The sequence below is a fragment of the Chiroxiphia lanceolata genome, chromosome 9 (genome assembly GCF_009829145.1).
Source record: "Chiroxiphia lanceolata isolate bChiLan1 chromosome 9, bChiLan1.pri, whole genome shotgun sequence".
NCBI lineage: Eukaryota > Metazoa > Chordata > Aves > Passeriformes > Pipridae > Chiroxiphia > Chiroxiphia lanceolata.
Genome location: NC_045645.1, coordinates 16,880,635 through 16,896,264, shown reverse-complemented (window position 1 = coordinate 16,896,264; position 15,630 = coordinate 16,880,635). Strand labels below are relative to the sequence as shown.

Here is a 15,630-nt window from a genome sequence, read left to right as displayed (position 1 = left end):
CACCGAGCGTTTGTGGGGCAGTGTCAGTAGTGCTACTGCTGTGGGGGAACATCAAAATAGGGAGCCAGAAAAGAGTCTGCAGTGCATATCTCTGATGCTTATTATAAACGCTCAACCTACAGCATTTCTGTTGAACTCAGTCATGGTTCCAAATGCAGAAGTGCAGGGGATCAGCAAACAGAAGACTCTGCAATGCAGATTAAACAAGCAAGAGAAAACACCAATTGGCAGTGAAGACTGTCTTCTAAACATTTTGAAGTTGACACATTAATTTGCATTCTACAGTTTAGGATTGTCACCAAAATTGAAATATGGAAAAATCCCAGAATTCTTCAGAAGATTTTTCCAAATACTTGTGCTAAAAAACAAACAGACAAAACCCAAAGCTTTACATAACAGTGCCAGATCATTTAATTGCTGTATGAAACTTTACCTTGGCTCTTGGGAGAATTGGTAGGTGTGTTTTGAGCCTTTTGTTGTGCTGCAGAACTAGTACTGACATTCCCTTTTTTCTTTAGAACTGTTTGTACATTTTGCTCATTGCATCCTTTTCCTGTTGATTTTTTTGTCAGACTGCAAGGAAATTATTATATCCATTATTTCCAAGCTTAGATCTAGTAATGTTTAATTATATTTAAACAAGCAATATATGGGTTTTAATGTGCACACACATATAAACATCGAAAATGCAACCTAAAAAGTAAACTCTTTGAGAATAAAACTTATTTGTGCATCTATATTTTTAATGTATATACAAACATATATAAAATGACCCATTTCACAATTTCATGGTGTTTCAGCTGTCTCCCTGTCCAGTTTAACCTATTCCAAAAACAATAAGTTTACAACACCTTGTGTAGTCATTCACTGTTGCAGAATTCTGAACGACCTATAACAATTTTAAAATTATTAGCATGAAACAGCCCAACACAAAAGCCAAACCAATTTTATCTTTACAGAATGTTTCCAATAGCTAATTCAAATTGTTTTGCAAATAACATCCTACAGACAACCATTCTCAGATTAAAAAGAACATGTTGATTGATCTAACAGCAAGTTTAATAGTTCATCTGAAACGTTTCTCCCCAAGCTCATACATACATATATAAAGCAGCATATTGATCTGTAACATACCTGCTTGTTGTGACATTAGCCTCAAGCTCAGTCTTTTTTTTTTTGGTGGTGACTCCATTTGATATCTTCACAGATGCCTTTGTTTTCACTATTGTAAAGTAAATTCAAAGTTAATTACAGGGGGAAATGCACTGGATGTAAGTACTGAAAAAATCTAATACATGAAGGTCAGTTATTGAAAATGGCATAGATGCTAAACTTGTAAAATGTTTACCATTTTCTATGGCTATCAATTGACCATAAAGTCAGTTAATATTAATTTACAGCGAAAGAAAGTAACTCCCATCAATCTACAGTAGATTTTCTTAAAGCTTCCCAGACTGGTTTTCAACGTATGACCAGCCTGAGGCAAATTAGAACAAGACTTTGAAAAAAAAACATAAAAAATTACCAGTCTGTTTTTTCCCTTCCTCTACCAATTTATCCTCTTTGGGTTCCTCTGTCTGTTCATTGACAGTCTTGCTATCCGCATTTGAGTTTGCTGACTTGCTGGAAGTTGCTGCTACAGTCACTAAGGAGGGAGATTCCTTCCCTGGGGTTTTTTTCAATGGTTTTGTTTTGATCTGCACACTTGAGGTTACTGTCAGCACTTTAGGTCTGGCACCTGCAATTTTTCCTTCATGATTCTTTAGTCCTTTGCCACTTCCAGAATTTTTTTGTCCAGTTGCAGGTGATGTCTTCTCTCCATCTTGCTTGCTAAGCATGCTTTCAGCCTTCACATTTCCATTGTTTTCTGTTTTTGTCTTTATAACAGCTCTAGCCTTTGGCGAGGCAGCTTTTTCCCCAGGTTTTGAATCCTTAGTAATCTTGGAAACTAATTTTTTGCCATCTTTTCCCTTTACATCCTCATGCTTTGAAGCCTTATTAACAGTGTTTCTATTGGTGCTGGATGTATGTCCAGATGCTCCTAATCCATCAGATTTCATTTTATCCTGATTGGTGGAAGAATCTCCCCAGCAATCTTTCTTGTCGTATTCTGTCCAGGAACTATTCCTTATACCAACAGATTGAGTAGTAGTTTTATTTAGCTAGGATTAAAAAAAAAAAGCATCAGAAAAAAACCCCAACCAAAACAGAAGACGTGTAAAACCAAACTGTCCATACTCTTACACTTCTGAAACACATCTACTTTTAAATTAGTACATAAATCTAAAGCAACAACATTCAACATAGAAATAAATTAAAAAATATATATATTTTAGCTTAGTTTGCTGGCTTTCAAGAATATAAAAGTAGCACAAATCACTCATGTGAAGTACTGCTCTATATAAAGAGGAGAAAAAGATCTAAGTAGAGTTTTACTTTTACTTTGGACAAATTATTCTGTAATGGATATATTATTAGAGGCTGCTGAAGTAAGAAAATTTTTTTAAGTTATATGTGCATACTTTCCAAAGAGGAACAAAGCTATGCATTACTACAAACATAAACCCAAAAATTATTGTATAACACAAGTGATGTTTTTAAGCATTACCCAGAGTGTATCCACAGAGAAGGGACAATGTTTATTCTCTCAGGTAAAGAGATGCACTGAAATATGGAGAATTAAGTGTAGGAAATGAATCTTTGTAATACCAGTGCCATTGCAATGTATCCAAGACTGCCAAATCCTGTGAAACCCATACTGTTTTTCTACCAAATGATAATGTAGTTTTGACTGTGAGTGTCAACAGAAGAGTTGTTAAGGGCACTAAAAAATATTTTTCCGGGCAGGGAGTGTAAGAGACTTGGTGCTGTGGTGGTTTCTAGTAAAAATAGCAGAGATTCATTAGCTCAGTAGCAAACCATTTGCTCTGGGAAACAGATGAGTTTCATTATGTAGCAAGAGAGGAATATGAGATTCTGAACACAAATTCCTCTCTTTTATTTGAGCTTATCTGTTTGAAAATGTAGCAGAGCACAGTCTGAATCCTAAGATGTTTGCAGTAATGAACATTACTGATTCTGCAGAAACAACAGTTCACAAGAAAATATAGATTTTTCAAAAACAAGTTCCATTAAGCAATATGGAAAATTAGTATTCATTTAGAACAAATAATGAAAATAGTTTTGTTTGCAATTATCCAAGTGTTTTTAATGTTTGGATATAAATGTTTACCTGAGAACTAGTGAATACAGGTTTTTTGGCAAGTCTTCGGTCATCACCCTTGTCAAATGCAGCTGTAAAAGGAAGAAGCATTTTCTTTACTATTTAGCAGGAAAGAAGGCAGACAGAAAACAATCCAGCCTACTTAGTCAACTCCATCTGAAATGAGTTCTTTGGGTCCTGTAACTATTCTAGGAAGGCTAATTTTGGTGACATGGCAAATGTTAAGTGGAAATACATGGTTTTATGTTAGGAACAAAAATTGTGGGATCTATAATGAGGTCACATGGCCATAAGCAAGTTGTTTAACTCTTCTGTTTCCCCATGTCCATAGTAGGACTTTTGTTTATCCAAGCTTAATTCATTTAAAGCTGGCAGTGCACTGAGACCTTTGAAAGTGTACAGAATTTACAAAAAAGATGCTTCAAATTTAGAGTATCAATGACTTTTCAGTGATGTATTGTTATTTATAGAATATTTATTTATACTATGTTAAGAAGAGATTAATTACATTAAAGTAAATTATATTAGTTTTGAAAAGTGGTAAAGCCAAAATACCTAAATGTACCCAGTAAGATCATAGTGCCTCTTTAGACAGCATGCAGCGTAATGGCATGAGAGTTATCCCTGTGATTGTCATGTGGAATTTTCAGGCAGCAAATGCTTTTTTTTTATCTGATGTACTCTGGGAGGAAAGCAGTTTTCAATAAAGCCTTTGAATCAATTGCACTTGTAGAATACAAAAAGGATATTTATAGACACTGTACAGAGCCAGAATCGATAGGTTTCATTTATGCTTGTATTCATATTTCAGCTGAAAAAAAGGTTTTGCAAAAAATGGATGTAAAAATTTAAGCATTCATTATGTTCTGACATCCTACATGGATACATTTTTGTATGTATAACACAAGTAAAAATTCCACTGAATTCTTACTGAAGATACTAAAAATAATTTTTATATAGGTCTGTAAAAAACACACAAAAGGTATGCTGAAAATGGCACCCCAGGGATCTAATCCTTTTCCTAGCAATGACTCTGCACATTAATACATATCAATATATTAAGACAAAATCCATATAAACTTGTGCCTAAGAAAACACAAGACATATTGTAAATAAAAAACCCCACATTATCATCTGCCTTCTTTTGGCATTTTTACTCCTCTGTTATAGCTTTCTAATTCTATATAGGCTAAATTTCTAGAAGATAAACCACCACCAGAAATCTTTAAAATGAAAGTTGATTTACGTTATCCTAGACATATTTGACCTAAAGATTAGTATTTCTCTACCAGTATTGTGTGATCATTTTGTCTGTAATTAAAACCAGATAATTTATGCAAACATTTCAGCCTGTTCACATATAAAATGTATGCTACCTCTGAGTTATAATTTAATCTAAAAGAAAACAAACAATTTCTGGCAAGATGGAGTTTGAACAACTAAGACACACCTTGATTTTCAACATTTTATTGTATTGAAAATACTAGTGCAAAGTAGCCTAAACATTATTCACAACAGGGACATGATCATCTTAAAAGTAAAACATTCCAAATCATAAACAACCCACCCGTGTTTCTAAAGCCAGCTCCTCAGCTTCTGAAGGATTTCATAATCCAGAAAGAAATCATAAACCTGTTTTACACAGTAGCAGTGAGATATTATTTGACTACATCCCTAAATCATGCTTAGAAAGACTGTTACTGCATCTTTCTCTCAGCATGTAACTGTACAATAAAATTTTCATCTACTTTTCGGCATAAACAATTTTATAACTATCATATCCTAGCTACTGTCTTTAACAAAAAGGACATCAAAATGTTTATTTCACCTTTGAATCAAAAGTGATTTGATTTCAGAGAAGTATTCAACACATTTCTTTTCTTTTATAACATTGTACTATCAAAGCTAATATTCAACCATAACCTGAACTCCATCATCAGTTCTGCACCCTCAGAAATACCCGTGTACTTCAAAACAAAGAACAAAAACTCCTTTTTGTTGGAAGTGCTGTCTGTTAAAATGTTGAGAGCACACCATGCAGCTCCTTAGGGGCTCTCTGCAGCAGCACACACAGGATCACAATGCCAACCAACCGAGAAGTCCAGCTATCTGCATTTGCTCAGAGCACGAGATAAGCATTATGCAAGAGACAAGCAATATTTATACATCATGGGGAAAACGTAAAGGACACAAACTAAATTCACAGAACACATAATCTGCTTTGTGCAAATTTAATTCATCCACAGAGCTTATCTCCTTAAAAATGAGGCAGATAAGGTTTTTAATCCTACTGCAGTGTTTTCAGTAATTCAGAGTAGCTGTAAATAAGAATAGAATCCATCTACATGGGTTTGGTTTCTATCATATATCCTCCTAAAATGAAAAGGAGGGAAGACTTTTCACAGAAAATGACTGATTCCCATATTTGAAACTACCTAAGCATGCCATCATGCTTCTATTCTAAAACACCACTTCAAAACACAGAGCAGCACAGATTTTGCTTTAGTTTGTATCGGGCTCCACAATTCCATCTGCATTTTATCTACTAAACAGATTGCTAAAAAATTCTAATGCCGTTTGATGCCAAACATACCTGCTTGTATTTTCTGTTGATGGTCTGGCCTCATCAGCTTCCAGCCTTCTGTGTGACGAACAGCATAAAAAGACTGAACCAGGAAGACCCAGAGCTTATCACGCAGCGCCTGGATCTTGCACGTAAAACCCTGTGTTCAAGTAACAAATCAGCAGCTGGCGAGGGGCATATTGTCATAGCAACCAGTCATTATTCCTTTCAGAATCTACTTACTCTCTAAGCTAGATCAATGATGTCATCACATATATTTTATAATGGTCTGGTAGATGGAGATGCTGTTTTTGAAGGATTATTGCCCACCACAGTTATTTTTTCAGTACTTTAAAACCTACAAACTACAGCACTAGTAAACACTACATTGCTCTTTTTTTCTTTTTTTTCCTTCTTTTTTTTTTTTTAAATGAACACCATAATAGCTCTTCACTGTCAGTTGTGTCACAACAAGGTCAAATACTCTAGGGAAAAAGAATGTATTTGATTAAATTTTCATTGCTTTGACCAAGGAGATCTACAATAGCACCAGATTGCATTAATTAATTTTTCATTTATTTTTCGTTCTTTGTCATACTATTTATGAATTATTCCCAGAATTAGTTATCCACAGCTTACATATCATTATTTAGATTGTGTGGATATACATGGTATGTTACACACATGGAGACTGACATCACCCAATCCAAAAAGCACACACTGGATTAAGAGGCAGTCCTTGCTTTAGAGGACAGTCTTGAACAAAAGCAAATGTAGCTGTGACTTTCACAAAAAGGAGGAGAAATACATAGGGAAAAAGAGAATAAGCTCTCTCCCCTCGTAAGTTTTAGATAATGCAACATTTTGATCGGCTTTTTCTCATCACAAATTTAAAGTGATAGTAAAGATCAATAGGGCAGTGTTGCCCTATTGACTTATATTTTCAGTAATACACAGGAACTTTTTTATTGCCATGGATGGGGTTTCTTTTGAAAGTAAAAATATGACAACATTTTCTGTACTTCCAACAGGACCTTGGATTTATGCAGATGCTTTTCTGGGTGACCCCAGTTGCAGGACTGAGCCACCTGAGCTCACACCACATCATCTGATTTGAACCACTATATGAAAAAATATCAGAACAGTTTTTCTACAAACTGCACATTGAAAAACCTACCATCTCCTTCACATTTGCAGAGTCCAACAATGTATCCACAGCTACAAGGAGAAAGCAGCTATTTTCATTATTAATGCTTTTTTCAATTGCATTAAAAATTAGTTCTAGAAGGTCAGGTTTGCTGCTCATTGCCTGTGCCTGAGGAGACAACAAAAGGCAGCCGTTTAAAACAAAAGAGTGTACTTTGTATGCAAAAGCATTACTGAGCAGAGAAGATCTGCTCTCAAGCTGTGCAGGAGGTATTCCAAAGCTGAGCATCTTCCTTTGTATCTATTCCATAACCCACCTCCTCTCCAGGCCTCTACAAATCATCCTGAGGCCTATTGCTAACAGAAATTTTAGGAACAAGCACACGGTGATGAATTTACAGCCCCGTGCAACTCTGGATTCAAAGACAAAATGTTTTAACATTTCCCTATTTATTTTTTTATTCCTCTATACACATTAAAAACATCTTTCACAGGAGAAATGAACTGGCTGGATGACTAGCTATGCTCTCACCAGAACCTGCAGTATTGCCACATTCCTGCAACTCACAACACAAATCAGTCGAAGTTTGAATATACTGGTCAAGCTCATACTCTCTCTTGTAAGCACATGCTGTTTTTCTAGGGGCCTGAAAGCTTTTTCAAAGCTGGTATCTATACTTACTTCTTTCCAACACAGAAACCATCCCACTAAATCAACTGGAACATTTGCTTAACTGAGGTGCATAACCTGAACGCAGTGTCAGTCCTGCATATCAAAATATTTATGTGTTTTAAAACAACACTGAAAAAACCTACCTCCTGCCCCCCAAAACTTAGCACTGCCTAAGGTTTTTTTTTAAATTTTCCATAGAATTATACTGCGAAGTAAAAGTTGAGGCTATTTTGATAATTAGCAGTCTGAACTTCCCAAAATGTAATACAATTCAATTTATTTGGAAGCATACAATAACTTGAGGGCACTTTTACCTGCAACAAAACAGAGAAGCCTTCACTTTGTACTACGTGTAGGAAGTTTGTGACAATAAATGTCACGCATTCTTCACGCAGCCTGGATGCCAAGGCCACAGCTGCCTCTGTCCACTTCACCTGAGGGAGGCTGTTGATCAGCCGGTCACTCTCCATCAAAAGGAAAGCAGCATTCTTGTGGTTCTTCAAATAAAAACAGAAATTAACCTGTTGATTGCTGATCGTAAAACAGCTTCTGTTCAGTCACTGAACTTTTACACAAGGATCCAATCATGCAGTAATTTCTCTTCTTTAAATAAATTTTATTGTATATATTTTTATTATACATTCCTTTGAAACTAAAGCAGAAAAAGAAAAATCCACTGATTCTGTTTTGCCTGAAGTTAGGTAGTAAAGTTTTCAGTAGGCTTTATTGTATTTTTTCAACTGTATCATTACATACTGCAGTCCTGAAGAAAATAAGGCAAAGATTAAGTGGAGAAACTATTCTGAACAGAGAAAAACATTTTAGGTCGCTGAGAGATGTAATACATTTCGAAATAAAATAGCTAAGTCAGTGTTTTAGGTAAGCGTGGATCGTCCAGCTTTCAGGATACACCAAAAACATTTTCACAGTTATAAATCCTTTTGATTTCCAGATGGAGTTTTAACTGAACTTACCCTCTTTGTTGTCTATAGTTTCTCTAAGAAAAGTAAATGTTATGTTTCTAAGTACATTTAAAACAAGTAAAGAGTTTTGCTAATATTTATTACCCTGGTCTATGCTTTTGGTTCTTTCATGCATTGCATCAGCACGGTACCTGAGGGCAACTTCTACTGCCTAACACATCACTTGAAAAGAACTTGCAATTTATGGTTATCCACATTAGAATGGACTGAAAGCTCTATTCAACATGACCTAGCAGGACATTGATAAATTATGCAGTAAGATCAGTAACACTAGAAAAAACAGCAATTCAGATAAATATTTGACACAAAATCCCCTACTGTAAATTCGGATCACAATCATGTTTGTCCCATGCAACTTTGAAAGCAGGGAGGATCTTCTGTGCAGATTATAGTTAAAATAAAAAATCTGACCATCCATTGTTCAATTAATAATTTTTGTTTTACTCATCTCTGGGCAAAACCAGGTTGCTTCTATGCATCTCACGTAAATTAAGGATTATATACATGCTTATGGTTTGATTTTGCTCCCACTGGACTCAATTACAAGCTTTTTGAATTGTCTAGAATTCAACCCCTGCTCACAAGGCAATAAGCATTTGCGCCCATTAGACACTTCCAGTGAAATATAAAATGCCTTTATTGACTTCTAATTAAATCAGTACTTTGTAGGAGTGGCTCTAACTGAATTTTACTTCTCTTGTTATATTTTTTCCCTAACCATTCTAAAGTGGAGTCCACTTTACTTATCTAAAAGACCAGTAATTTTCTTGCATGGAGTTGAGAAATCAGGGTTAGGCACCTGAAGAGTGCTTTAAACTGTACCCCCATTTTAATGTTTCTCTGCTCATCCATTGTGGCTTCCCAGGGATTTTCTGATCAGCAATCTCCTTTTCTTTGTACCTTTTCTTCTCTAAAGGGCTGCCCCTCATTAACTAGGCTTTACAGTTCCAATATTGGTAAATGGAAGGATCAGCAGAGTTACACTCATTAACTGGGTGTAACTGTTAAAAAGTTTTACAGCAGAGAACTCCAGCAGCAGAGAAAAAGAGGACTGTAACAGTAGCCCCTGCAAAATTAATGTCAGACCTTTTCTTCTTCCTCCCTCAAGCAGCCTTAAGCATTTTTGCAGATTGTAAAAAACTCCCCTGGGAATTCCACAGGTTTTTGGAATGTGTGTCTTAAGCTCCCGGAGTTGAATGAACACTCAGCAGAACTGGTCTCTGGGCAGAAGAAGCTTATGCTTTATTGTATAATTTTGCAATTTTAAAAGCTTTCAAAACCTCAGTCCATAAAACACCAGTGAATCTTGCAACACAAATTTTAAACCAATCATATGGGATCCAAATCACACTAGTCCAGACTGGAAAAACCTTCCAGAGAAGCTGGGCGTACACCTGGAGCACTACCAAGTACCAAAGTGCTATAAATGCTCTGCAAGTGCTGGCAGCTTAAAGGTAGCACATGTATTTCAACCCAAATTGTAACCACTGCATCTTTACATACTGGAATAGGCACAGAGGGGAAGGAAGGCCCCAAGGTTTATCTTTAAACTGTTGCGATAATGTTGCACAAGGGCCCAGTGAAGAGCCTGGAGCTGTCTACCTTCACTCTTGGCTACAGGATACACCTGAGGTAGTATGGAGATGGGCAGTGGTGTAACTATGAACACCTGTAGATCTATACCTGAAAACATTAGTTAAAACTTCTCAAATATTTATGCAACATATGACACACAAAGCTATGTGTATATTCTATGAACAAATCAGTATACTGATCTGATATAATGGCAGAACACCTAGTGTCTTAAGAGATACTAGGTGTACTACTGGGATAGTATAGCTACTATCTTTATTGTCAGAACTATGCATTCTGGCAGAAGGACTGTTCAGGCTTTATAGCTGTGGATACTCAAGCTTCTCTTGGTACAGCCACATAGCTCTGAAGTCTCTTCGGTTTTCAGGCTTTCACCTGAATATGCAGTAGCAGCCACTAGGGACCTTAAAGATCATCTAGTCCCAGTCACCCTGCCAAGGGCAGTGACCAAGTTTCTCAGAGTCCCACCCAGCCTGGCCTTGAACACTTCCACAATGTTGTGTTAGGATGTCACAGCTGTGGTTCAAAAACTTCTTTTCTGTTATTACGCTGGACGTGGATATGACGATCACTGGGCTGTGTGCCATGAAGCGTAACAAGGACGTTTCACATCAAAATCGGGTTTCAAACTGTTATTTTAATGGAAACTTTTACATAGTATAAATGTACTACAGATTTAAAATACTACATTTGTTATCTCTTAAATTACATTGTACAGCTAAATAAGGAAAAAATTTACATAGTTCTATTTTTATACAAAGCACACTACTTACCAAAGAGTTAATCAACATAACAAGACAGTTGTTCTGAAGTTCAGTAGGTAAATTGGCAAAGCTTCTCTCTGACAAACATTTTGCAAAATGTTTTCCTACCCATCTGTTGAAAAGAGAGCCACTCTTAGGTAAGGAAGATGAAAAATGTTTTATCTTCACTTGTTAGCATAAGTGATACCTCTTAAGTATTATGAAGAAAAAAAATATTTCAAATGTGAACATCTTATATGCCAAAACAAGTCCTACCTTGCAAAATAAGATAATTTAAACAGAAAGCAGAGAATCAAAAACAAACAATATTTTATTTTATTTTATTTTACTTACTTCATGCAAGCAGCATACAGGTTTTCCACTCCCAATGAATGAGCAATAGCCATGCATTCTAGTACAGGTTGCTGTTTTCCAGGAACAGGCTAGAATTGTTAGAAAATTACCACAATTATTGTACATTCTGATTTACAGAAGCCATACAGAAGTACAAAATCTTCAGTTCAAACAAAAGTACTGTTAGCTACCATGGTATTTAGGTTTGTTTGCCTTATGCAGAATATGGAAGTCATCTGCTTCCACGTGTCAGTAAAGCTGGATTCAGCCGCATGAGCCTAATGCATGAAAACGCTCAACTCTAAGGAGGTATTTGTTTTTAAACTAATTTTAATTGAACAGAAATATTTTCTAAATATATGCCCATGAAATATGATATGCAGACATACAGCATTTCCTTATCTCCACCGAGAACAACTACATTTACAATGGGACATGTTAAATTATACTCAGTGTAATTTAATATATTGAATTAATCGTGTAGAATACTGCTTTTCATCAACTGGGGTTTACAAGTTTCTGTAAACAGGTAGATGATACCACAGGCCTTACTCCCATCATCAATCCCAGTGAAATTAGCAGACTCACACATAAGAACAGGGTCTGTTGACTCAAGCTAACACCTTGACCACACAGTTATTAAATATATTTTCAATAGTATGTATTAAGTAATAGAATCAAAATTCTTGGGCTTTATAGCTGACAAAGTAGCATGAGAACTGACGTACCTTTTGGAAAAAATTGCAGTAATCTCTTTTCAAAATGTAGATAGCTACTTCTTTCAGCCCATCCAGCCCATACATATCTGCAATGCCCAACATGCGACTGAAGAGAAAGCAACAGAAATCAACAAGTCATTTTGATAAATGCATTTTGCTTACAAGGCAATTGACATGCTAATTTCTCACCTCTTCGTTCAGTCAGAACTTACTGCAGAAATATTGATAACCAAGTGTGCCACTTGCCAAAGAATAGTCTTCAAACAGAAACATATATTCACCTAATAATAAACTGCCAGCCACTGAGTTCAGTCTGTATAACAGTAAGCCTCAACTACTAGCTGAGAAACTGTTTAGAAGCCTCTCAGTTTCTCTATTTTAAGGATAGCAAGTGAAAAAGATATTTGTGCCAGTAGAGTTTTGGCACTTTGTAGGGTTTTTTGCAAGGATTACATAAAATGTTATGACATCGTTATGTCCCTTTCAAATAGTAAAAAGCACAGTAAGCAAATTATTAATTATTTTATATAATAATCAATACAATAATTTTATTTTCTATATCAATTCATTACCTAAACATTAACAGTGGGGCACATTAAGGACAATTCCATGTTTTTAAGAAATTGTACCTCTTTACTGTTTAGTGGCAGAGTTCAACATCTCATATATAAATGGTTTCAGGGAATAATTCACAGATTTCAGAATTTACTTCACTAATCCAGGATTATGTATAAAAAAGTGATTAAGAACTATCCCAGAAGAAAATGCCAACATCTACATTGGTTCCTATATATCACCTTTTATGGATCTAAGACTCACTACTGAGCCTTCTCATCACTTGAATAATTATTTTAAAATAAATTAAAAATATTAACTGTTATATGCTATCACACATTGTATATATTATTCTGAAAACTAAAAGGAAGGCACAGGCAAATTAGGAATCTCTTTGGTATAAAACATCCTCCTGTTTTTCACACTCCTCACACAGTATCCCAAAAACGGCTGGCACACCTTTTACAGTAGCTGTCAAATAAACAAGATTCCTTCAACAGCTTTATTTTTGGAATTTTCCTTCTGACTTTTAACTGAGAAAATACAGAATAATCAAATGAACAAAACTACAACTAAAAAATAATAAAAGTTGACATATACCCAACATCAACTTTGTCTGGGAAGTCCAGAATAGCTCCATATATAAAATGCAAGATGACACTCATTTCTGTATGGCTTATGCTGCAAAAAAAGAAAGAAAAATGCAAATAAAGACATGTCCTGAATAAAATGCACTACACTTCTTAGCCAAAGGAAGTTGGTCAAAAAGCTGATACATCATCCAGCTGTTCTGTGAATGGAAGGTAAATGATCTCATAAAATTAAAGCTATTTTCAAGATTACTGCAATGCAAAAGTATCTAAATGGACTACTTTTGGGTGAATTTAGCTACTGAATAGTCTTGCTAAAACTTTCTAATACTTTAAATTTTTGAAAATAAGTCATAAGTAGACTAATACTAATAACTATATTATTTACACTGATAATATTCAGAAAGGATTTTTTTCATCAGAGCCAAGCACTTTACTAGTAATAAATCAATTATTAATTAACTACATATTTTAAAATTGTTTTATAATAATTATTTTTAATTATTTATTTTATGATATATTTCTCTTTTCCGACAATAAAAACACATTTTGTAGTTTTATTAGAATGCTAAGTAGGAATGTTACATCTCAAAATTGAGAAAGTCTTTACTCAGATTAAGGAAACTGGAATTCCTACACGGTAGCATTTGCATCCTTTTATAGTCCCAGCACCACAATGCAGAAAGGCACAGAATGCCTATTTTAAATGATGGACACGATCTCCTGAACAACACCTCATTGTGCTTGTGTACATACGGTTTTGTGAGCAATCTTCAGAGCCCACAAGTGCTTTGTACATTAGTGTAAATGGAATATAGTCATGCAGATGCAGCTAAGACCCTTTAAAACATTAGACATGTTTAAGCAACTGACATTGATGACTAAAAACAGAAGGAAAAAAGCCCAAGGTTGCAACATGCAAAGAAGCAAAATCAGCACAGTTGTCTGTGTATCAGTACACACGATAGCCATGAAGTCACCAAGGAGTTTCCCCAGTCTTGGCAGTTGTTACCTTATGCAGAGTTTTCATTATTTCAGATTAAGCCATACGTACTTTATAAAGTGCTACAAAAGAGAGCACAGAACTCAGCACTAAGCAGAAAAGTGAACTAGAAAAGGTAAAATTATGGACATGATTCATTATAACAGAAGTTATGAGACACTGGCATGGGAATATGCTCATATAAAGATTAAGGAGAAAACCTCTACTGAAAAATTAGGATGAAATTTTCTTAACCACATAGAAATCAATTACAGAGAGAGAAGTGTAAATACCAGAGTAATTGGTGACTATCAGCCTCTAAAACATACCATAAAAGCTAAGGAATCAATTAAATTACAAGTATAATGTTTTATAAGGATTAGGAATTTATAACCAAATCAACAGACAACCTTCCTGATTTTGCAGCAGTATTATTACACTGACAGCAAGTTAAAATTATGATCATTTGAGAAGGTATCGCTTGGCCAAGCAATTTTCTATTAACACAAAGCAGTTACATTTTGCAGCACTGTAAGGTACACAGTTCTTCCTGAAGAAAACTGAGTCAGCCTACATCATGCCTGAACAAAAAAGCTAACATGAACACAGATCAGTATTCCTTTGCTCTTAAAGGAAACCTAATGTATTTCAATTGATTTTTCTGATACTGAAAAGAACTAACCTGGCAGTCCCCAGCTTATATATGAGTCTTAAGTATTCATCTTACAGTGACAGCTCCATTGTTTTCAGCTCTCACACTGAAAGCCATTGTGAACAAGCACACTTGATAAAATTGCTTTAGTAAATGCTGCTGGAATATCATAATTAAACACTATTTAGGAGATGTAATTGTTATTTGTCTCTACATTGTAAATATACATTTATTGTACAAATAAGTATGAAAATTATGTTGTAGAGACACTCATAATACTTTTCACAACATGTACAACATGAAGTGAAAGAAAAGAATTCTCAAATACACTGTGAATACTAAAACATACTCTACAAAAAAGGATTAGTGCCCTTCTGCTGATGAAAAATACTTCTCTGAATCACCTGACAATATTAACAAATACACTACACACACAGTCATCCTGAAGTCAAAACAGTACTCGGTAAACTCATCGGGCTGGAGAAAAGTGTCAAGGCAGATTAATCTTCAGTGCTCTGTACACAGCACAGTTGTTACATATTTGCAGTGATTGGAAATTGCCTACCTTTGCTCCCACACGACTTGCAGAGACAACACTTACCCTTGAAGAGTAATGTGCTCTTGGGAGCTCTCAGCCCAACTTCCACTCAGCATAGCAGCAAAGTAACTAGATCTGGCACATAAAATGGCCCTGAGAGACAAAAAGTAAACATTATTCCACTAGATACAAATATTTATTATGAGACTCTTTGATAACATTGACTTAAATCTTTGCCCTTTATGCATTAAGGTGTCAGCTGTATACTGCATACCTTTTCTTCCAGTGTGTTTGGAATTTCAAAATATGCTAGAAA

General features: G+C 35.2%; 1 protein-coding gene across 2 annotated transcripts in view; it reads right to left on the bottom strand.

The window, feature by feature from the left end:
- Positions 1–15,630, bottom strand: part of BTBD8 (BTB domain containing 8) — a 40,030-nt gene that overhangs the window by 12,214 nt on the left and 12,186 nt on the right. For both annotated transcript variants that reach the window (XM_032696932.1, XM_032696934.1), the window contains 12 exons: positions 15,378–15,467; positions 13,153–13,233; positions 12,007–12,103; positions 11,279–11,367; positions 10,955–11,057; positions 7,920–8,102; positions 6,964–7,101; positions 5,817–5,946; positions 3,233–3,294; positions 1,526–2,162; positions 1,135–1,222; positions 434–573 (listed from right to left, as the gene is read on the bottom strand). In XM_032696932.1, coding sequence (XP_032552823.1) covers positions 434–573; positions 1,135–1,222; positions 1,526–2,162; positions 3,233–3,294; positions 5,817–5,946; positions 6,964–7,101; positions 7,920–8,102; positions 10,955–11,057; positions 11,279–11,367; positions 12,007–12,103; positions 13,153–13,233; positions 15,378–15,467 — 1,838 coding nt within the window. The remainder of the gene's footprint in view (positions 1–433; positions 574–1,134; positions 1,223–1,525; positions 2,163–3,232; positions 3,295–5,816; positions 5,947–6,963; positions 7,102–7,919; positions 8,103–10,954; positions 11,058–11,278; positions 11,368–12,006; positions 12,104–13,152; positions 13,234–15,377; positions 15,468–15,630) is intronic.